The 26,120-nt window shown below is 40.7% G+C and overlaps 1 protein-coding gene across 1 annotated transcript in view; it reads right to left on the bottom strand.

Moving 5' to 3' along the window:
- LOC135471610 (regulatory-associated protein of mTOR-like) overlaps positions 1 to 26,120 on the bottom strand; it is a 75,905-nt gene that overhangs the window by 41,224 nt on the left and 8,561 nt on the right. Inside the window, 10 exon segments of the mRNA XM_064750905.1 lie at positions 3,442 to 3,507; positions 5,697 to 5,771; positions 9,146 to 9,256; positions 9,430 to 9,513; positions 12,045 to 12,225; positions 13,817 to 13,958; positions 16,518 to 16,618; positions 16,906 to 16,965; positions 23,867 to 24,033; positions 24,255 to 24,401. Coding sequence (XP_064606975.1) covers positions 3,442 to 3,507; positions 5,697 to 5,771; positions 9,146 to 9,256; positions 9,430 to 9,513; positions 12,045 to 12,225; positions 13,817 to 13,958; positions 16,518 to 16,618; positions 16,906 to 16,965; positions 23,867 to 24,033; positions 24,255 to 24,401 — 1,134 coding nt within the window.

Here is a 26,120-nt window from a genome sequence, read left to right as displayed (position 1 = left end):
ACTGTATTTACATCAGAAGAGAGGTTGACAACACCAGCCCTGGACATCAACATTACACTGTATCTACATCAGAAGACAGGTTGACAACACCAGCCCTGGACATCAACATTACACTGTATTTACATCAGAAGAGAGGTTGACAACACCAGCCCTGGACATCAACATTATACTGTATCTACATCGGAAGACAGGTTGACAACACCAGCTCTGGACATCAACATTATACTGTATCTACATCAGAAAAGAGGATGACAACACCAGCCCTGGACATCAACATTACACTGTATTTACATCAGAAGAGAGGTTGACAACACCAGCCCTGGACATCAACATTATACTGTATCTACATCGGAAGAGAGGTTGACAACACCAGCCCTGGATATCAACATTATACTGTATTTACATCAGAAGACAGGTTGACAACACCAGCCTTGGATACCAACATTACACTGTATTTACATCAGAAGAGAGGTTGACAACACCAGCCCTGGACATCAACATTATACTGTATCTACATCAGAAGACAGGTCGACAACACCAGCCCTGGACATCAACATTATACTGTATCTACATCAGAAAAGAGGTTGACAACACCAGCCCTGGACATCAACATTATACTGTATCTACATCAGAAGAGAGGATGACAACACCAGCCCTGGACATCAACATTATACTGTATTTACATCAGAAGAGAGGTTGACAACACCAGCCCTGGACATCAACATTACACTGTATTTACATCAGAAGACAGGTGGACAACACCAGCCCTGGACATCAACATTATACTGTATTTACATCGGAAGACAGGTGGACAACACCAGCTCTGGACATCAACATTACACTGTATTTACATCAGAAGAGAGGTTGACAACACCAGCTCTGGATATCAACATTATACTGTATCTACATCAGAAAAGAGGATGACAACACCAGCCCTGGATATCAACATTATACTGTATCTACATCAGAAGAGAGGATGACAACACCAGCCCTGGACATCAACATTACACTGTATTTACATCAGAAGAGAGGTTGACAACACCAGCCCTGGACATCAACATTACACTGTATTTACATCAGACGACAGGTGGACAACACCAGCTCTGGACATCAACATTACACTGTATTTACATCAGAAGAGAGGTTGACAACACCAGCCCTGGACATCAACATTACACTGTATTTACATCAGAAGACAGGTGGACAACACCAGCTCTGGACATCAACATTATACTGTATTTACATCAGAAGAGAGGATGACAACACCAGCCCTGGACATCAACATTATACTGTATCTACATCAGAAAAGAGGTTGACAACACCAGCTCTGGACATCAACATTATACTGTATCTACATCGGAAGACAGGTGGACAACACCAGCCCTGGACATCAACATTATACTGTATCTACATCAGAAGAGAGGTTGACAACACCAGCCCTGGACATCAACATTATACTGTATCTACATCAGAAGACAGGTTGACAACAGCAGCTCTGGACATCAACATTATACTGTATTTACATCAGAAGAGAGGTTGACAACACCAGCTCTGGACATCAACATTATACTATATCTACATCAGAAAAGAGGTTGACAACACCAGCTCTGGACATCAACATTATACTGTATCTACATCGGAAGACAGGTCGACAACACCAGCCCTGGACATCAACATTATACTGTATCTACATCAGAAGACAGGTTGACAACACCAGCTCTGGACATCAACATTATACTGTATCTACATCGGAAGACAGGTCGACAACACCAGCCCTGGACATCAACATTATACTGTATCTACATCAGAAGAGAGGTTGACAACACCAGCTCTGGACATCAACATTACACTGTATCTACACCGGAAGACAGGTGGACAACACCAGCCCTGGACATCAACATTATACTGTATTTACATCAGAAGACTGGTCGACAACACCAGCCATGGATATCAACATTACACTGTATTTACATCAGAAGAGAGGTTGACAACACCAGCCCTGGACATCAACATTATACTGTATCTACATCAGAAGACTGGTTGACAACACCAGCCCTGGACATCAACATTATACTGTATTTACATCAGAAGAGAGGTTGACAACACCAGCCCTGGACATCAACATTATACTATATCTACATCAGAAAAGAGGTTGACAACACCAGCTCTGGACATCAACATTATACTGTATCTACATCGGAAGACAGGTGGACAACACCAGCCCTGGACATCAACATTATACTGTATCTACATCAGAAGACAGGTCGACAACACCAGCCCTGGACATCAACATTATACCGTATCTACACCGGAAGACAGGTGGACAACACCAGCCCTGGATACCAACATTACACTGTATCTACATCGGAAGACAGGTGGACAACACCAGCCCTGGACATCAACATTATACTGTATCTACATCAGAAGACAGGTCGACAACACCAGCCCTGGACATCAACATTATACTGTATCTACACCGGAAGACAGGTGGACAACACCAGCCCTGGATACCAACATTACACTGTATCTACATCGGAAGACAGGTGGACAACACCAGCCCTGGACATCAACATTATACTGTATCTACATCGGAAGACAGGTGGACAACACCAGCCCTGGACATCAACATTACACTGTATTTACATCAGAAGAGAGGTTGACTACACCAGCCCTGGACATCAACATTATACTGTATCTACATCAGAAGAGAGGTCGACAACACCAGCCCTGGACATCAACATTATACTGTATCTACATCGGAAGACAGGTCGACAACACTAGCCCTGGACATCAACATTATACTGTATCTACATCGGAAGACAGGTCGACAACACCAGCCCTGGACATCAACATTATACTGTATCTACATCGGAAGACAGGTCGACAACACCAGCCCTGGACATCAACATTATACTGTATCTACATCGGAAGACAGGTCGACAACACCAGCCCTGGATATCAACATTATACTATATCTACATCAGAAAAGAGGTTGACAACACCAGTCCTGGATATCAACATTATACTGTATCTACATCAGAAGAGAGGATGACAACACCAGCCCTGGATACCAACATTACACTGTATTTACATCAGAAGAGAGGTTGACAACACCAGCCCTGGACATCAACATTACACTGTATTTACATCAGAAGAGAAGTTGACAACATCAGCCCTGGACATCAACATTACACTGTATTTACATCAGAAGAGAGGTTGACAACACCAGCCCTGGACATCAACATTACACTGTATTTACATCAGAAGAGAGGTTGACAACATCAGCCCTGGATATCAACATTATACTGTATCTACATCAGAAGAGAGGTAAATTAATACACGTTGTTGGTCGTACAAAAATCCACTGCCTCCAAAAAATATGTTGAAATTTAAAGACAATACAGATATGACAGAAATAAAAGACAATTGGTAGTGACTCACCTGCCCCTGCTGATACTCATTGACAATCATAGCCAGAACAAATGCTGCCATGGTCCGGTGCTCAGCCTGTACAGCAAAACAACAGTCAAATAATGACAAACCAGTACATGAGCACTTACACGTAGTCAAATAATAATAAATTATTAACTTATTATTTTTATAATATCACTAACATCGAAAAAATTCCCAGCACATGTAGACCTATGAACACAGTTTAAGTTTATCCAATAACTGTTGACTTCAATTCCAGAATAACATACACAGAGCTCTGCAGCACCACCTAATGGGCAGTGTTAACAAATGGAGGCTACGCTTTCCCTTAATGGTTAAGATGTTTACATGATAACGAGAATCCAGATGTCCAAAATACCCCCTTCCATCCCCCAACATTTCCAAAAATAAAACCTTTAACGAAAAGGCAGGATGTCATGTTGCTTAGTCTGGCTTCATACAGATTGCTTCAAGGGCCATTCATGGTGTGCACTGATCGCACTACTGGTACATCCAGACTGAATGAACTCATTCAGTTTGAATCCAATTTTATTGCACTAAGTACCTGAACAGAGGTAACTATGAAAACAATTAGGTAATACCTGAAAGCAATTAAACTTAAAGCAGAAAAAAAACCCATAAAAATAATGCCAAAATCAGATGAAAGAGAACGAGGGCATGGATATATAAATATGGTCTTTAATATTTCTTTGATTTTTCATTCAGGAGAAAAGGGTATTTGAAAATGTTTTTGTATGGTGGGTATTAGAGGTCACTTCTTGTTATATAGTGTCTTTGCAGAATAATATTCTAAATAAAGATGTGATGCAAATAAATTTTTTAGAAGGTACATTTGTTGCACGATAATATTTATCGTTATATTAAACATAAATAATATGATCAAACATGTGTAAAATCCTCATATATAATATTACTGTGCAAAGACAATATATACCCAGAGCTGCTCCCAAATGTCCAACAAACAAAAGTAATTTTCAACTGTTTTTTTCTCTTTTAAGAAAAAATGGAAAAAAACATTCAAGACCACATTTACAAGTTTTGCACCTTTCAACAGAACTAGGTGTCATTTTTAGGTTTTCCCCACCCTTAGGCATGCACAAGTTCTGATTATCGGGAAGATATGCGCTAAGTTTCATGGAAACAGGTTCTGTGCTTTAGGAAGAGTTGTTTTGACATAACTGAAATACATGGGAAGGCACTATTTTCAAATACTTACATATGAAAATAATTACAGGGGAAAAAATAAGCGGTCGCCACTGGCCTACTGCGACTGTATGAACCATTTTGGCAAGTAGGTGGTGTTCTCTTGGTCGCAATTCTGGCGTGTACAGTCTCAACAATGTTCGTTTATTTTTCATGAATTGAAGCAAGGATACAAAACTTGTCCGAATGTGGAATTAAAGTTACAACAACAGCACAACCCAACATGAACTGCAGAAGTAGAATGTCTGAGCTCCTGTCAATTGCCAGACATTAATCTCTGTCACATTTCTCTGAAAGTCTGTAGTAAAAAATATGACATGCACATTTCGAGCAATAGAGAGATGTTTTGACAGCACAAGAATCCATGTGGTACATATGAATCACGCCTACCTACTTCTGAATGCGAAACAGAAGAGTGTCGCAGAAAATTTCTCTTCAGTGAATAATTCAAAATACCTGCACAATTTTACTTCCCCTAAAGCATCGCCTGACAGACTTTTGGTGGCTGAGTACCTTGTACTGAACTCCATCCTTCTGTGTAAAGTACAACACCCATAGTAAGCACCCCTGTTAGTTTTGTGCACACTTCAACAAAATAAACACCGACTGTGGACAGAGTAAGGAATATTTAAAGGGCGCTCTAATATGTAAACAAGATGAAGTTCCAATTATTGCCATCTACATGATCTGCTGTGTAGTGCGTTTGACAGATACTTTCATGGTGTGTATACAGGGATCAGACATTCAAAAAAAAAAGTGTGGCCCTTCGTCTTGTGACTTGGACCCAAGGCAGTTTCAGGCTAAGTGCCATTTTAGCCCCAAAGCAAATTTTCTTATTATTTTCCCTTGAATTTTGAAAATAATTACCCAACTACCATAAAACTTAAGGATGCATAAGTTCAGGTGATAGCTAAGACGCATGGTAAGTTTCATCAAAATTGGCACAGTGGTTTGGGAGGACACACAAGTATAACCGTGCCACCAGAGTGATTCCAGCCCCACCACCCCACCCCCACCCCTGCCAACTAACAAGAACTCACAGGCATGTAGGGGTCAGCTAACACAGACAGGAAGTACTTGTGACCATTGTCCTTCACCAAATCTGCCTGGCATGACTGTAGGGAAATAACAAAACCAAACAATATACAACACTGCAGAGAGAAAGTGATACGATATGTACACAAACTGCAGAGAGAGAAAGTAATATAACATGTATACAGGGCTGATGATAGAAAGTAATATGTGCATAGGACTGGAGAGGGAAGGTAATATAACATGTATACAGGACCGATGATAGAAAGTAATATGTGCATAGGACTGGAGAGGGAAGGTAATATAACATGTATACAGGGCCGTCGATAGAAAGTAATATGTGCATAGGACTGGAGAGGGAAGGTAATATAACATGTATACAGGGCCGTCGATAGAAAGTAATATGTGCATAGGACTGGAGAGGGAAGGTAATATAACATGTATACAGGGCCGATGATAGAAAGTAATATGTGCATAGGACTGGAGAGGGAAGGTAATATAACATGTATACAGGGCCGTCAATAGAAAGTAATATGTGCATAGGACTGGAGAGGGAAGGTAATATAACATGTATACAGGGCCGCCGATAGAAAGTAATATGTGCATAGGACTGGAGAGGGAAGGTAATATAACATGTATACAGGGCCGTCGATAGAAAGTAATATGTGCATAGGACTGTAGAGAGAAAGTAATATAACATGTATACAGGGCCGTTGATAGAAAGTAATATGTGCATAGGGCTGTAGACGGATAGTAATATAGCATATACAGGGCTGTAGAGAGAAAATCATGTGCATAGGACTGTAGACGGAAAGTAATATAGCATGTACAGGACTGTAGAGAGAGAGAGAGTAATATGTGCATAGGATTGTAGAGGGGCAGTAATATGTGCATAGGACTGTAGAGGGAAAGTAATATAGCGTGTACAGGACTGTAGAGAGACAGTAATATGTGCGTAGGACTGTAGAGGGAAAGTAATATAGCATGTACAGGACTGTAGAGAGAGAGTAATATGTGCATAGGACTGTAGAGGGGCAGTAATATGTGCATAGGACTGTAGAGAGACACTAATATGTGCATAGGACTGTAGAGAGAAAGTAATATAGTGTGTACAGGACTGTAGAAAGACAGTAATATGTGCATAGGACTGTAGAGGGAAAGTAATATAGCGTGTACAGGACTGTAGAAAGACAGTAATATGTGCATAGGACTGTGGAGGGAAAGTAATATAGCGTGTACAGGACTGTAGAAAGACAGTAATATGTGCATAGGACTGTAGAGGGGCAGTAATATGTGCATACGACTGTGGAGGGAAAGTAATATAGCATGTACAGGACTGTAGAAAGACAATAATATGTGCATAGGACTGTAGAGGGAAAGTAATATAGCGTGTACAGGACTAGAGAGACAGTAATATGTGCATAGGACTGTAGAGGGAAAGTAATATAGCGTGTACAGGACTGTAGAGAGACAGTAATATGTGCATAGGACTGTAGAGGGAAAGTAATATAGTGTGTACAGGACTGTGGAGAGAGAGTAATATGTGCATAGGACTGTAGAGGGAAAGTAATATAGTGTGTACAGGACTGTAGAAAGACAGTAATATGTGCATAGGACTGTAGAGAGACACTAATATGTGCATAGGACTGTAGAGGGAAAGTAATATAGTGTGTACAGGACTGTAGAAAGACAGTAATATGTGCATAGGACTGTAGAGGGAAAGTAATATAGTGTGTACAGGACTGTAGAAAGACAGTAATATGTGCATAGGACTGTAGAGAGACACTAATATGTGCATAGGACTGTAGAGGGAAAGTAATATAGTGTGTACAGGACTGTAGAAAGACAGTAATATGTGCATAGGACTGTAGAGGGAAAGTAATATAGCGTGTACAGGACTGTAGAGAGACAGTAATATGTGCATAGGACTGTAGAGGGAAAGTAATATAGCGTGTACAGGACTGTAGAGAGACAGTAATATGTGCATAGGACTGTAGAGGGAAAGTAATATAGTGTGTACAGGACTGTAGAAAGACAGTAATATGTGCATAGGACTGTAGAGGGAAAGTAATATAGCGTGTACAGGACTGTAGAAAGACAGTAATATGTGCATAGGACTGTAGAGGGAAAGTAATATAGCATGTACAGGACTGTAGAAAGACAGTAATATGTGCATAGGACTGTGGAGGGAAAGTAATATAGCGTGTACAGGACTGTAGAAAGACAGTAATATGTGCATAGGACTGTAGAGGGGCAGTAATATGTGCATAGGACTGTGGAGGGAAAGTAATATAGCATGTACAGGACTGTAGAAAGACAATAATATGTGCATAGGACTGTAGAGGGAAAGTAATATAGCGTGTACAGGACTAGAGAGACAGTAATATGTGCATAGGACTGTAGAGGGAAAGTAATATAGCGTGTACAGGACTGTAAAGAGACAGTAATATGTGCATAGGACTGTAGAGGGAAAGTAATATAGTGTGTACAGGACTGTGGAGAGAGAGTAATATGTGCATAGGACTGTAGAGGGAAAGTAATATAGTGTGTACAGGACTGTAGAAAGACAGTAATATGTGCATAGGACTGTAGAGAGACACTAATATGTGCATAGGACTGTAGAGGGAAAGTAATATAGTGTGTACAGGACTGTAGAAAGACAGTAATATGTGCATAGGACTGTAGAGGGAAAGTAATATAGTGTGTACAGGACTGTAGAAAGACAGTAATATGTGCATAGGACTGTAGAGAGACACTAATATGTGCATAGGACTGTAGAGGGAAAGTAATATAGTGTGTACAGGACTGTAGAAAGACAGTAATATGTGCATAGGACTGTAGAGGGAAAGTAATATAGCGTGTACAGGACTGTAGAGAGACAGTAATATGTGCATAGGACTGTAGAGGGAAAGTAATATAGCGTGTACAGGACTGTAGAGAGACAGTAATATGTGCATAGGACTGTAGAGGGAAAGTAATATAGCATGTACAGGACTGTAGAAAGACAGTAATATGTGCATAGGACTGTGGAGGGAAAGTAATATAGCGTGTACAGGACTGTAGAGAGACACTAATATGTGTATAGGTCTGTAGAGGGAAAGTAATATAGAGTGTACAGGACTGTAGGAGAGCATACATGTAATATAATCTGTTCACAGACAGACAGCAATATTACATGTTTACAAGATCATTCTAAAGCCTAATTATTCATTTTACGTATGATTGTAAGCAGATTGTAAGTATTCTCTATCAATTTGATTTAATATCAACCTTTGGAAAAAGGGAACTATTAACAAATAACTGACCACAATATTTCTGGGCTTTATAACAGGCTTCACATGCAGATTCCACTCTTGAAAAATTTCAGGAGCCTATGTGAGTTTCCATCATCATAAAACGTATAAAATACAACAAAAAATATCACTCATTGTTGCAGACCTTCAACTGCTGCACTTACACTATCTACGGCCAAGATTTTGGCCCAAATGAATACCAACAAGGGGCGTAACTCTCGTGCTGAGCTTTGTAACAGCTTCAGTACATATGGAAAAATCCCCACTGACAGTGCCTGAAATATGGAAAGAAAGATTCATCATTGATACAAGTGCAATATAACACAGTATATAGTCATGGTATAAACAATGCCATCAACCACAATACTAATTATGGCAACAAAGTTTTAGCTATGTCTTATAAATACAGGAAGTAAGTGACAGTTATGTAATATTTAACAATTCTCACCAAACTGACAGCCCAGGGCCCTAGATCCAGGAACCTGCCCAGCAAATCCAGCGCCCGCAGTCTGTGCACCTGGCTTAACAACACCTGGGTGGAAACAAGCACAGATTATCACGAAATCACGCCAGAATGGAGTCTATATGTTGTCTGGTGGAAAGTGGTGCTCTTTCAGTAAGGCAGACAATTGGGGAGTTGTTCTGGTGCTGTGTGTGACTGTATGGGTGTGTAAGGCTGACAACTGGGGCGTTGTTCTGGTGCTGTGTGTGGCTATATGGGTGTGTAAGGCAGACAACTGGAGAGTTGCTCTGGTGCTGTGTGTGGCTGTATTTGTGTGTAAGGCAGACAACTGGAGAGTTGTTCTGGTGCTATGTGTGACTGTATGGGTGTGTAAGGCAGACAACTGGGGCGTTGTTCTGGTGCTGCCTGTGGCTATATGGGTGTGTAAGGCAGATAATTGGGGAGTTGTTCTGGTGCTGTGTGTGACTGTATGGGAGTGTAAGGCAGACAACTGGGGAGTTGTTCCGGTGCTGCCTGCGGATATAAGGGTGTGCAAGGCAGACAACTAGAGAGTTGCTCTGGTGCTGTGTGTGGCTGTATTTGTGTGTAAGGCAGACAACTGGGGAATTGTTCTGGTGCTGCGTTTGGCTGTATGGGTGTGTAAGGCAGACAACTGGGGCGTTGTTCTGGTGCTGTGTGTGGCTATATGGGTGTGTAAGGCAGACAACTGGAGAGTTGCTCGGGTGCTGTGTGTGGCTGTATGTGTGTGTAAGGCAGACAATTGGGGAGTTGTTCTGGTACTGTGTGTGGCTGTATGGGTGTGTAAGGCAGACAACTGGAGAGTTGCTCGGGTGCTGTGTGTGGCTGTATGGGTGTGTAAGGCAGACAACTGGGGAGTTGTTCTGGTGCTGTGTGTGGCTATATGGGTGTGTAAGGCAGACAACTGGAGAGTTGTTCGGGTGCTGTGTGTGGCTGTATGGGTGTGTAAGGCAGACAACTGGGGAGTTGTTCTGGTGCTGTGTGTGGCTGTATGGGTGTGTAAGGGCTGACAACTGGGGAGTTGTTCTGGTGCTGTGTGTGGCTATATGGGTGTGTAAGGCAGACAACTGGAGAGTTGTTCTGGTGCTGCCTGCGGGATATATGGGTGTGTAAGGCAGACAATTGGGGAGTTGTTCTGGTGCTGCCTGTGGATATATGGGTGTGTAAGGCAGACAACTGGGAGTTGTTCTGGTGCTGTGTGTGGCTATATGGGTGTGTAAGGCAGACAACTGGAGAGTTGTTCTGGTGCTGTGTGTGGCTATATGGGTGTGTAAGGCAGACAACTAGGGAGTCGTTCTCGTGCTGTGTGTGGCTGTATGGGTATGTAAGGCAGACAACTGGGGAGTTGTTCTGGTGCTGCCTGCGGATATATGGGTGTGTAAGGCAGACAACTGGGGAGTTGTTCTGGTGCTGTGTGTGGCTATATGGGTTGTGTTAGGCAGACAATTGGGGAGTTGTTCTGGTGCTGTGTGTGACTGTATGGGTGTGTAAGGCTGACAACTGGGGAGTTGTTCTGGTGCTGCCTGCGGATATATGTGTGTGTAAGGCAGACAACTGGGGAGTTGTTCTGGTGCGGTGTGTGACTGTATGTGTGTGTAAGGCAGACAACTGGGAAGTTGTTCTGGTGCTGCCTGCGGATATATGGGTGTGTAAGGCAGACAACTGGGGAGTTGTTCTGGTGCTGTGTGTGGCTATATGGGTGTGTAAGGCAGACAATTGGGGAGTTGTTCTGGTGCTGTGTGTGACTGTATGGGTGTGTAAGGCTGACAACTGGGGAGTTGTTCTGGTGCTGCCTGCGGATATATGTGTGTGTAAGGCAGACAATTGGGGAGTTGTTCTGGTACTGTGTGTGGCTGTATGGGTGTGTAAGGCAGACAACTGGAGAGTTGCTCGGGTGCTGTGTGTGGCTGTATGGGTGTGTAAGGCAGACAACTGGGGAGTTGTTCTGGTGCTGTGTGTGGCTATATGGGTGTGTAAGGCAGACAACTGGAGAGTTGTTCTGGTGCTGTGTGTGGCTATATGGGTGTGTAAGGCAGACAACTAGGGAGTCGTTCTCGTGCTGTGTGTGGCTGTATGGGTATGTAAGGCAGACAACTGGGGAGTTGTTCTGGTGCTGCCTGCGGATATATGGGTGTGTAAGGCAGACAACTGGAGAGTTGTTCTGGTGCTGTGTGTGGCTATATGGGTGTGTAAGGCAGACAATTGGGGAGTTGTTCTGGTGCTGTGTGTGACTGTATGGGTGTGTAAGGCTGACAACTGTGGAGTTGTTCTGGTGCTGCCTGCGGATATATGGGTGTGTAAGGCTGACAACTGGGGAGTTGTTCTGGTGCTGTGTGTGGCTATATGGGTGTGTAAGGCAGACAATTGGGGAGTTGTTCTGGTGCTGTGTGTGGCTGTATGGGTGTGTAAGGCTGACAACTGGGGAGTTGTTCTGGTGCTGTGTGTGGCTATATGGGTGTGTAAGGCAGACAACTGGGGAGTTGTTCTGGTGCTGTGTGTGGCTGTATGGGTATGTAAGGCAGACAATTGGGGAGTTGTTCTGGTGCTGCATGTGACTATATGGGTATGTACGGCAGACACACCTGAAGTACAATGGGTAACTGCTCTGGTGGAGACCTGGACTCGGAGCCGTACGATAGCCACACCTGGAAGGCAGTCAGCTGCTCTGCAAAGAATGGGCTGTGTTTGAAAGAGGTGTCCTCACTCTCTAACAGGTGGGGCAGCTGGGAGAGGCATTGATCCAGTGCTAAGTCCCAAGCATTCCTGTAACAAACGTCATACTCTGTATTTTTACAACAACTACATCTGACTGATAAACTTACCCAAATAGTGAATAGTGCAGAACATTCATCAATGATAACACATCAGTGATCTGTGATGATGACGGACATTTTACAAGACACTACTTAATAGGCATGGGGCATATATGGTAGACAATCGCACAGGTGCTTTCAAGTCTCACAGCTTTTGATGCATGGGGTAAAAGGTACTCAATACCTCACCATGTTTCCCTTCAATAGGACTATCACACAAAACAGGACTCACCACATTGGATGCTGGTACATGGAGGGTGAGCTAGGACTACATACAGGGGTATAGTTGTAGGGCTATCACACAAAACAAAACTCACCACATTGGGTGCTGGTACATGGAGGGTGAGCTAGGACTACATACAGGGGTATAGTTGTAGGGCTATCACACAAAACAAAACTCACCACATTGGGTGCTGGTACATGGAGGGTGAGCTAGGACTACATACAGGGGTATAGTTGTAGGACTATCACACAAAACAGGACTCACCACATTGAATAGGGGTACAGTTGTAGGACTATCACACAAAACAGGACTCAAAACACTGGGTCCTGTTACGTGGAGGGCAAGTTAGGACTAGATACAGGGGTACAGTTGTAGGACTATCACACAAAACAGAACCCACCACATTGAATAGGGGTAGAGTTGTAGGAGTATCACACAAAACAGAACTCACCACAATGGGTGCTGGTATGTGGACCGTGAGTTAGAACTAGATACAGGGGTACAGTTGTAGGACTATCACACAAAACAGGACTCACCACATTGAATAGGGGTACAGTTGTAGGACTATCACACGAAACAGGACTCACCACATTGAATAGGGGTACAGTTGTAGGACTATCACACAAAACAGGACTCACCACACAGGATGCTGGTACGTGGAGGGCAAGTTAGGACTAGATATAGGGGTACAGTTGTTGGACTATCACACAAAACAGAACTCACCACATTGAATAGGGGTAGAGTTGTAGGACTATCACACAAAACAGAACTCACCACACTGGGTGCTGGTATGTGGACCGTGAGTTAGAACTAGATACAGGGTTACAGTTGTAGGACTATCACACAAAACAGGACTCACCACATTGAATAGGGGTACAGTTGTTGGACTATCACACAAAACAGAACTCACCACATTGAACAGGGGTAGAGCTGTAGGACTATCACACAAAACAGAACTCACCAAACTGGGTGCTGGTATGTAGACCGTGAGTTAGAACTAGATACAGGGGTACAGTTGTAGGACTATCACACAAAACAGGACTCACCACATTGAATAGGGGTACAGTTGTAGGACTATCACACAAAACAGGACTCAAAACACTGGGTCCTGTTACGTGGAGGGCAAGTTAGGACTGGATACAGGGGTACAGTTGTTGGACTATCACACAAAACAGGACTCACCACATTGAATAGGGGTAGAGTTGTAGGACTATCACACAAAACAGGACTCACCACACTGGGTCCTGTTACGTGGAGGGCAAGTTAGGACTAGATACAGGGGTACATTTGTGGGACTATCACACAAAACAGGACTCACCACATAGGATGCTGGTACGTGGAGGGCAAGTTAGGACTAGATACAGGGGTACAGTTGTACGACCTCATAATCCTCTCGGCCAGGAGGAAGTTACGGAATAAACTAGCCACCAGTAGATCCTGACGAAAGAGCCGCTGAACCGCTGAAATAAATCTGTAACAGCAATTCAGAAAACCATATAAAACAGTGAATTTCCATCCCACACTAAATATGCAAAACATGGAACAAGCTGGTTATCACAATTTTCTGGGTGGGGCACAAAGTTTTACCACAATCTGACACTATTTGAAGAAGTTACTGTATAGAGATCAGCACCCAATCAGAATCAAGGAAACCATTAAATACATGTAGGCAAAATTAATGCACAGATTCAACTGCTTTTTTTTCTTAAAACGTGAGATAAAAAGAAGAAGCACTAAAAACATACTTGCTTTTCAAATACACATTTATTTGAAACTGAGGAGATTTTACAGTCAGACGAATATCTAGATCTCCTTAAATAAGCATTCACCTTTCAAAAGAAATTAAATCTCTCTTACACATAAAAAAATCGTGTTGACTGATGTTTACTACCAGTAAATGGGAGACAGGCCATGTTGACTGATGTTTACTACCAGTAAATGGGAGACAGGCCATGTTGACTGATGTTTACTACCAGTAAATGGGAGACAGGCCATGTTTGATGTTTACTGCCAGTACGTGGGAGACAGGCTATGTTGACTGATGTTTACTACCAGTAAATGGGAGACAGACCATGCCGACTGATGTTTACTACCAGTAAATGGGAGACAGGCTATGTTGACTGATGTTTACTCCTAGTAAATGGGAGACAGGCCATGTTGACTGATGTTTACTACCAGTAAATGGGAGACAGACCATGCTGACTGATGTTTACTACCAGTAAATGGGAGACAGGCCATGTTGACTGATGTTTACTACTAGTAAATGGGAGACAGGCCTTGTCGACTGATGTTTACTACCAGTAAATGGGAGACAGGCCATGTTTGATGTTTACTGCCAGTACGTGGGAGACAGGCCATGTTGACTGATGTTTACTACCAGTAAAAGGGAAATAGGCCATGTTGACTGATGTTTACTACCAGTATATGGGACACAGGCCATGTTGACTGATGTTTACTACCAGTAAATGGGAGACAGACCATGCCGACTGATGTTTACTACCAGTAAATGGGAGACAGGCTATGTTGACTGATGTTTACTACTAGTAAATGGGAGACATGGCATGTTGACTGATGTTTACTACCAGAAAGTGTGAGACAGGCTATGTTGACTGATGTTTACTACCAGTATATGGGAGACAGGCCATGTTGACTGATGTTTACTACCAGTAAATGGGAGACAGACCATGCCGACTGATGTTTACTACCAGTAAATGGGAGACAGGCTATGTTGACTGATGTTTACTACCAGTAAATGGGAGACATGGCATGTTGACTGATGTTTACTACCAGAAAGTGTGAGACAGGCCATGTTGACTGATGTTTACTACCAGTAAATGGGAGACAGGCCATGTCGACTGATGTTTACTACCAGTATATGGGACACAGGCCATGTTGACTGATGTTTACTACCACTAAATGGGGGACAGGCCATGTTGACTGATGTTTACTACCAGTATATGGGAGACAGGCCATGTTTGATGTTTACTGCCAGTAAGTGTGAGACGGGCCATGTTGGCTGATGTTCATTACCAGTAAATGGGATACAGGCCATGTTTGACGTTTACTGCCAGTAAGTGGGACACAGGCCATGTTGACTGATGTTCACAACCAGTATGTGGAACACAGGCCGCGTTTGGTGTTTACTGCCAGTAAGTGGGAGACAGGCTATGTTGACTGATGTTTACTACCAGTAAATGGGATACAGGCCATGCCGACTGATGTTTACTACCAGTAAATGGGAGACAGGCCACGTTTGATGTTTACTGCCAGTAAGTGTGAGACGGGACATGTTGACTGATGTTTACTGCCAGTAAATGGGAGATGGGACATGTTGACTGATGTTTACTACCAGTAAGTGGGCAACAGGACGTGTTGACTGATGCCTACTACCAGTCAGTTTGAGACAGGACATGCTGACTGATGTTTGCAGTGAGCAAACGGGGGTTAGGACATGTTGACAAATGTTTACTACCAGTAAGGGAGGGGGGGGTGGGTGGGATGTTGGGGTAAGGACATGTTGATTGTAAGTGAGCTTAACTCTTGAGTGTTCCAGGCCACACTATCAGTGATGGCCATGAAGATCCAGTGACTTACCTCCTGGCATGGTGTTCCAGGCCACAGTATCTGTGATAGCCGTGAAGATAGTGACTTACCTTCTTGCAGAGTGTTCCAGGCCAACGTATCTGTGATGGCTGTAAAGATCCAGAGAATTACCTCTACGCAGAGTGTTCCAGGCCACAGTATAGGTGATGGCTGTAAAGATCCAGTGACTTACCTCTACGCAGAGTGTTTCAGGCCACAGTATCAGTGATGGCCAAGAAGATCCAGTGACTTACCTCTAGGCAGAGTGTTTCAGGCCACAGTATCAGTGATGGCCAAGAAGATCCAGTGACTTACCTCTAGGCAGAGTGTTCCAGGCCACAGTATTGGTGATGGCTGTAAAGATCCGTTGACTTACCTCTAGTCAGAGTGTTCCAGGCCACAGTATTGGTGATGGCTGTAAAGATCCGTTGACTTACCTCTAGGCAGAGTGTTCCAGGCCACAGTATCAGTGATGGCCGTGAAGATCCAGTTCAGTTCTCCTAGCATTGTGCGTCTATCATTCAACTGGCCCGGAACCCTGAAGAGGACAGCAATGGTATTCTAAACAAAACAGCAGATCAGGGACAATAACACTGCTGACATTAGGCTAGGAGAAGGTTGTGATAAGTCTTAATAAAGAAGGTTCAGAAATTGGGAAGTGGATGGAGACCAGGTGCCTGGCTTGAAAGTGACCGTGCAAGTTGTCATGGAAATGAGCCTGGGAAGAAAGCTTAAACATTCTATACGCTACATTCTACTGAGAAAATTTATTTATCCACCTAGAACAGAAGACATGTATGTTATCTTATCTCAATTTACACTTACTTGTCCACCATATCTAGAGTTAATCCAGGTACTAACTTGTCTGTATTCTGCAACACATACCTGCAAAAACAATCAGATATTAATCAGCCTCGGATACAATACTGTAAAACATACCTGCAAAAACAATCAGATATTAATCAGCCTCAGATACAATACTGTAAAACATACCTGCAAAAACAATCAGATATTAATCAGCCTCAGATACAATACTGTAAAACATACCTGCAAAAACAATCAGATATTAATCAGCCTCGGATACAATACTGTAAAACATACCTGCAAAAACAATCAGATATTAATCAGCCTCAGATACAATACTGTAAAACATACCTGCAGAAACAATCAGATATTAATCAGCCTTGGGTACAATACTGTAAAACATACCTGCAGAAACAATCATATATTAATCAGCCTCAGATACAATATTGCAACACATACCTGCAGAAACAATCAGATATTAATTAGCCTCAGATACAATACTGTAAAACATACCTGCAAAAACAATCAGATATTAATCAGCCTCAGATACAATACTGTAAAACATACCTGCAGAAACAATCAGATATTAATCAGCCTCAGATACAATACTGCAAAACATACCTACAGAAACAATCAGATATTTATCAGCCTCAGATACAATATTGCAAAACATACCTGCAAAAACAATCAGATATTAATCAGCCTTGGGTACAATATTGCAAAACATACCTGCAAAAACAATCAGATATTAATCAGCCTTGGGTACAATATTGCAAAACATACCTGCAGAAACAATCAGATATTAATCAGCCTCAGATACAATATTGCAAAACATACCTGCAGAAACAATCAGATATTAATCAGCCTCAGATACAATATTGCAAAACATACCTGCAAAAACAATCAGATATTAATCAGCCTCAGATACAATATTGCAAAACTTACCTGCAGAAACAATCAGATATTAATCAGCCTCAGATACAATACTGCAAAACATACCTACAGAAACAATCAGATATTTATCAGCCTTGGGTACAATACTGTAAAACATACCTGCAGAAACAATCAGATATTAATCAGCCTTGGGTACAATACTGTGAAACATACATGCAGAAACAATCAGATATTTATCAGCCTTGGATACAATACTGTAAAACATACCTGCAAAAACAATCAGATATTAATCAGCCTCGGGTACAATACTGTAAAACATACCTGCAGAAAAAATCAGATATTTATCAGCCTTTGGTACAATACTGTGAAACATACCTGCAAAAACAATCAGATATTAATCAGCCTCAGATACAATATTGCAAAACATACCTGCAAAAACAATCAGATATTAATCAGCCTCAGATACAATACTGCAAAACATACCTGCAGAAACAATCAGATATTTATCAGCCTTGGGTACAATACTGCAAAACATACCTGCAGAAACAATCAGATATTAATCAGCCTCAGATACAATACTGCAAAACATACCTACAGAAACAATCATATATTTATCAGCCTTGGGTACAATACTGTAAAACATACCTGCAGAAACAATCAGATATTAATCAGCCTTGGGTACAATACTGTGAAACATACCTGCAGAAACAATCAGATATTAATCAGCCTCAGATACAATACTGTAAAACATACCTGCAGAAACAATCAGATATTTATCAGCCTTGGGTACAATACTGTGAAACATACCTGCAGAAACAATCAGATATTAATCAGCCTCAGATACAATATTGCAAAACATACCTGCAAAAACAATCAGATATTAATCAGCCTCAGATACAATACTGCAAAACATACCTGCAGAAACAATCAGATATTTATCAGCCTTGGGTACAATACTGCAAAACATACCTGCAGAAACAATCAGATATTAATCAGCCTCAGATACAATACTGCAAAACATACCTACAGAAACAATCATATATTTATCAGCCTTGGGTACAATACTGTAAAACATACCTGCAGAAACAATCAGATATTAATCAGCCTTGGGTACAATACTGTGAAACATACCTGCAGAAACAATCAGATATTAATCAGCCTCAGATACAATACTGTAAAACATACCTGCAGAAACAATCAGATATTTATCAGCCTTGGGTACAATACTGTGAAACATACCTGCAGAAACAATCAGATATTTATCAGCCTTGGATACAATACTGTAAAACATACCTGCAGAAACAATCAGATATTTATCAGCCTTGGGTACAATACTGCAAAACATACCTGCAAAACAATCAGATATTAATCAGCCTTGGGTACAATATTGCAAAATATACCTGCAGAAACAATCAGATATTAATCAGCCTCAGATACAATATTGCAAAACATACCTGCAGAAACAATCAGATATTAATCAGCCTCAGATACAATACTGCAAAACATACCTACAGAAACAATCAGATATTTATCAGCCTTGGGTACAATACTGTAAAACATACCTGCAGAAACAATCAGATATTAATCAGCCTTGGGTACAATACTGTGAAACATACATGCAGAAACAATCAGATATTAATCAGCCTTGGGTACAATACTGTAAAACATACCTGCAGAAACAATCAGATATTAATCAGCCTTGGGTACAATACTGTGAAACATACCTGCAGAAACAATCAGATATTTATCAGCCTTGGATACAATACTGTAAAACATACCTGCAGAAACAATCAGACATTTATCAGCCTTGGGTACAATACTGCAAAACATACCTGCAAAACAATCAGATATTAATCAGCCTTGGGTACAATATTGCAAAATATACCTGCAGAAACAATCAGATATTAATCAGCCTCAGATACAATACTGCAAAACATACCTGCAGAAACAATCAGATATTAATCAGCCTCAGATACAATATTGCAACACATACCTGCAGAAACAATCAGATATTAATCAGCCTCAGGTACAATACTGTAAAACATACCTGCAGAAACAATCAGATATTAATCAGCCTCAGATACAATACTGTAAAACATACCTGCAGAAACAATCAGATATTAATCAGCCTCAGATACAATACTGCAAAACATACCTACAGAAACAATCAGATATTAATCAGCCTCAGATACAATACTGCAAAACATACCTACAGAAACAATCAGATATTTATCAGCCTTGGGTACAATACTGTGAAACATACATGCAGAAACAATCAGATATTTATCAGCCTTGGATACAATACTGTAAAACATACCTGCAAAAACAATCAGATATTAATCAGCCTCGGGTACAATACTGTAAAACATACCTGCAGAAAAAATCAGATATTTATCAGCCTTTGGTACAATACTGTGAAACATACCTGCAGAAACAATCAGATATTAATCAGCCTCAGATACAATACTGTAAAACATACCTGCAGAAACAATCAGATATTTATCAGCCTTGGGTACAATACTGTAAAACATACCTGCAGAAACAATCAGATATTAATCAGCCTTGGGTACAATACTGTGAAACATACATGCAGAAACAATCAGATATTTATCAGCCTTGGATACAATACTGTAAAACATACCTGCAAAAACAATCAGATATTAATCAGCCTCGGGTACAATACTGTAAAACATACCTGCAGAAAAAATCAGATATTTATCAGCCTTTGGTACAATACTGTGAAACATACCTGCAGAAACAATCAGATATTAATCAGCCTCAGATACAATATTGCAAAACATACCTGCAAAAACAATCAGATATTAATCAGCCTCAGATACAATACTGCAAAACATACCTGCAGAAACAATCAGATATTTATCAGCCTTGGGTACAATACTGCAAAACATACATGCAGAAACAATCAGATATTAATCAGCCTCAGATACAATACTGCAAAACATACCTACAGAAACAATCAGATATTTATCAGCCTTGGGTACAATACTGTGAAACATACCTGCAGAAACAATCAGATATTTATCAGCCTTGGGTACAATACTGTGAAACATACCTGCAGAAACAATCAGATATTTATCAGCCTTGGGTACAATACTGTGAAACATACCTGCAGAAACAATCAGATATTTATCAGCCTTGGATACAATACTGTAAAACATACCTGCAGAAACAATCAGATATTTATCAGCCTTGGGTACAATACTGCAAAACATACCTGCAAAACAATCAGATATTAATCAGCCTCAGATACAATATTGCAAAACATACCTGCAGAAACAATCAGATATTAATCAGCCTCAGATACAATACTGCAAAACATACCTACAGAAACAATCAGATATTTATCAGCCTTGGGTACAATACTGTAAAACATACCTGCAAAAACAATCAGATATTAATCAGCCTCAGATACAATACTGCAAAACATACCTGCAGAAACAATCAGATATTTATCAGCCTTGGGTACAATACTGTAAAACATACCTGCAGAAACAATCAGATATTAATCAGCCTTGGGTACAATACTGTGAAACATACCTGCAGAAACAATCAGATATTTATCAGCCTTGGATACAATACTGTAAAACATACCTGCAGAAACAATCAGATATTTATCAGCCTTGGGTACAATACTGCAAAACATACCTGCAAAACAATCAGATATTAATCAGCCTTGGGTACAATATTGCAAAATATACCTGCAGAAACAATCAGATATTAATCAGCCTCAGATACAATATTGCAAAACATACCTGCAGAAACAATCAGATATTAATCAGCCTCAGATACAATATTGCAACACATACCTGCAGAAACAATCAGATATTAATCAGCCTCAGGTACAATACTGTAAAACATACCTGCAGAAACAATCAGATATTAATCAGCCTCAGATACAATACTGTAAAACATACCTGCAGAAACAATCAGATATTAATCAGCCTCAGATACAATACTGCAAAACATACCTACAGAAACAATCAGATATTAATCAGCCTCAGATACAATATTGCAAAACATACCTGCAGAAACAATCAGATATTAATCAGCCTTGGGTACAATACTGTAAAACATACCTGCAAAAACAATCAGATATTAATCAGCCTCAGACACAATATTGCAAAACATACCTGCAAAAACAATCAGATATTAATCAGCCTTGGGTACAATATTGCAAAACATACCTGCAGAAACAATCAGATATTAATTAGCCTCAGATACAATATTGCAAAACATACCTACAGAAACAATTAGATATTAATCAGCCTCAGATACAATATTGCAAAACATACCTGCAAAAACAATCAGATATTAATCAGCCTCAGATACAATATTGCAAAACATACCTGCAGAAACAATCAGATATTAATCAGCCTCAGATACAATACTGCAAAACATACCCACAGAAACAATCAGATATTTATCAGCCTTGGGTACAATATTGCAAAACATACCTGCAAAAACAATCAGATATTAATCAGCCTCAGATACAATATTGCAAAACATACCTGCAGAAACAATCAGATATTAATCAGCCTCGGGTACAATATTGCAAAACATACCTGCAGAAACAATCAGATATTAATCAGCCTCAGATACAATATTGCAAAACATACCTGCAAAAACAATCAGATATTAATCAGCCTTGGGTACAATATTGCAAACCATACCTGCAAAAACAATCAGATATTAATCAGCCTCAGATACAATACTGTAAAACATACCTGCAGAAACATGAGATATTAATCAGCCTCAGATACAATATTGCAAACCATACCTGCAAAAGCAATCAGATATTAATCAGCCTTGGGTACAATATTGCAAAACATACCTGCAGAAACAATCAGATATTAATCAGCCTCAGATACAATACTGTAAAACATACCTGCAGAAACAATCAGATATTAATCAGCCTCAGATACAATACTGTAAAACATACCTGCAGAAACAATCAGATATTTACCAGCCTTGGGTACAATATTGTGAAACATACCTGCAGAAACAATCAGATATTAATCAGCCTCAGATACAATACTGCAAAACATAACTACAGAAACAATCAGATATTTATCAGCCTTGGGTACAATATTGTGAGTGAGTGCGAGTGAGTGCTTGGGGTTTAACGTCGTACTCAACAATTTTTCAGTCATATGACGACGAAGGAATCATTAGGGTGCATGTACGTGTAATGTGCCTCCTTGTTGCAGGACGGATTTCCACCGCTCTTTTATTTAGTGCTGCTTCACTGAGACGACTTACCGAAGGCAAGTAAGCGGCCCCGCCCGAGCCATTATACTGATACGGGTCAACCAGTCGTTGCACTATCCCCTTCATGCTGAACGCCAAGCGAGGAAGTTACAACTTCCTCTTTTAAAGTCTTAGGTGTGACTTGAACTAGGATTGATCCTGGATCTACCGATCCCGAAGCGGACGCTCTATCAACTGTGCTATCCGGGCCGGTCTACAATATTGTGAAACATACCTGTGATGTGCAGTAAGTCAGTGAATCAATGTAATGAAATGTATTTCAACTGAGGCCTGAGGAAAAATCAAATCTACATGTATTTAGCATTAGTTTTGAACAACTCTTAGACATCATATAAATTTTACATTGAAATAAATCATTAACACATATATTGCACTTGTATTATAAAGCTTTTCAGACAAAATTTTATACAGGTTAAATGGCTTAAAGTTTCTGTATTTTTAAAGTGGGCCCTATACAGGGAAATGAAATCAGACTATATAGCTACAACTGACTGGTTCAACTGTTGGCACAAAATTGCCGTATGAAATCAGACTATATAGCTACAACTGACTGGTTCAACTGTTGGCACAAAATTGCCGTATGAAATCAGACTATATAGCTACAACTGACTGGTTCAACTGTTGGCACAAAATTGCCGTATGAAATCAGACTATATAGCTACAACTGACTGGTTCAACTGTTGGCACAAAATTGCCGTATGAAATCAGACTATATAGCTACAACTGACTGGTTCAACTGTTGGCACAAAATTGCCTGAAAACACAACATTTGGGATTTGTTTTCCCTAAAAATCCTCACCATTTGAGAGCTATTTTTATCGGTGTAGTGAGACAGGAGGTGAAGAGATCTGCAGGTAGTTCCGGATTCATGGGCAGCAGTTCATTGGTTCCACAGGCAGCTAGCTGTATGCAGTGTTTGGTAGAGAATTGGGATGGGCTTTTCTGTCCACCATTTTGAGTGACAGACTAAAAAACATCATGAATAAGAAAACAGTCACATAACTATTCATGGCACTAATGCTTAAGAATGGTTTCAAACAAATTTACTGAAAACTGCAGTTATTTTTACGGGCAATAGTTATTTCCGCCTATTTTGTAGCAATTACTTAAAACTACTGTATCATTAAAAATTTAACTCGGAATTTATTCTCGACAGACTTTCTTTCACAAATTAGTCCGGTTGTTACCTCTATTTCCTGTTCCCTCTGCTGAGAAAACTGTTTGAAGGATTCCACAATGACTCCAGCATTAGAGCAGTCATACACATAGATAGAGGGACTTCCCATCCAGCTCTGAAGGTCATATATGGACAGTGGGATGTACTGAGTGTAACTCTGCAACATACACCAACATTCACATCAGAATTACATTTATATACTAGAGCCCAACGGCTGTGAAAATGGGTCTAATGCTTTTCTTCTATTTTTATTTTTCTTGTAATTACTGACCAACTATCTTCAGGTACAATTCACTGGTCTCCACCCACAAAGGGCCTATCTGTTATTCTGTCTGTAATGGAGAAACCTCTCCCACCTCATTACGACATGACTTCTAAGAGAATGAATTGTACCAGAATCTCACATTGGTCTCCACCCACAAAGGGCCTACCTGTTATTCTGTCTGTAATGGAGAAACCTCTCCCACCTCATTACGACATGACTTCTAAGAGAATGAATTGCACCAGAATCTCACATTGGTCTCCACCCACAAAGGGCCTATCTGTCATTCTGTCTGTAATGGAGAAACCTCTCCCACCTCACTACGACATGACTTCTAAGAGAATGAATTGTACCAGAATCTCACATTGGTCTCCACCCACAAAGGGCCTATCTGTTATTCTGTCTGTAATGGAGAAACCTCTCCCACCTCATTACGACATGACTTCTAAGAGAATGAATTGTACCAGAATCTCACATTGGTCTCCACCCACAAAGGGCCTATCTGTTATTCTGTCTGTAATGGAGAAACTTCTCCCACCTCATTACGACATGACTTCTAAGAGAATGAATTGCACCAGAATCTCACATTGGTCTCCACCCACAAAGGGCCTATCTGTTATTCTGTCTGTAATGGAGAAACCTCTCCCACCTCATTACGACATGACTTCTAAGAGAATGAATTGTACCAGAATCTCACATCATGATATACTGTAAGATTGTAGACATTTTCCCGAAACTGTTTTTTTTACAACTAAGTTGTTACCAATTCTGTTTGTTTGGTTAGTGTCAGCATGACAATCTTCATTATTTGTACATGGCAACAGATCAAGGTAACATATCATAATATATCTTTTGGTCCTTACATTGTACAGTTGTATCTCAACAGTACACATACAGGCAAGGACACACAAAATACCTGTACAAACTATCAATCATTTTTTCAATCTTTTCAGGATTATATCCAAACCTTAATCAAATATAGCAAAAGTATTTAACAGCTCATTCCAGAACTTAACAGATAAACTTTGTGTATTAAGTTTCTGGGCATTCACGCAATTAGGAAGATCAACTATTGGGCAGTAACCCAAGGGGTCAAGCAGTGCTACAGACAATTTTCAGAGGGTAGTGCGGTACTCCCTACTTTACCAAAAGAGGAGTACAGGGTAAGCCCACTGCAGTACACATTTTTTGAAAATACTCAACACTTCACTGTTTTGGGTCCCCAGCAATGCATTTGGAAAGTGTGAAGTTGATTGAGTGATGGGTGTTGAGAAATCAAAAGACATTCATGTGCATACAATATGCACACATGTGTAGGCCTACACAGACCTACAGGTACAGAGAGTCTTTCAGTTACATACATGTACAGGCCTACACAGACCTACCGGTACTGAGAGTCTTGTAGTTACATACATGTATAGGCCTACACAGACCTACCGGTACAGAGAGTCTTTCAGTTACATACATGTACAGGCCTACACAGACCTACCGGTACAGAGAGTCTTTTAGTTACATACATGTACAGGCTTACACAGACCTACTGGTACAGAGAGTCTTGTAGTTACATACATGTATAGGCCTATACAGACGTACCGGTACAGAGAGTCTTGTAGT

The sequence above is a fragment of the Liolophura sinensis genome, chromosome 1 (assembly GCF_032854445.1).
Source record: "Liolophura sinensis isolate JHLJ2023 chromosome 1, CUHK_Ljap_v2, whole genome shotgun sequence".
NCBI lineage: Eukaryota > Metazoa > Mollusca > Polyplacophora > Chitonida > Chitonidae > Liolophura > Liolophura sinensis.
Note: the sequence above shows the minus strand (reverse complement) of the source record. Positions and strands in the feature narration are given on the sequence as shown.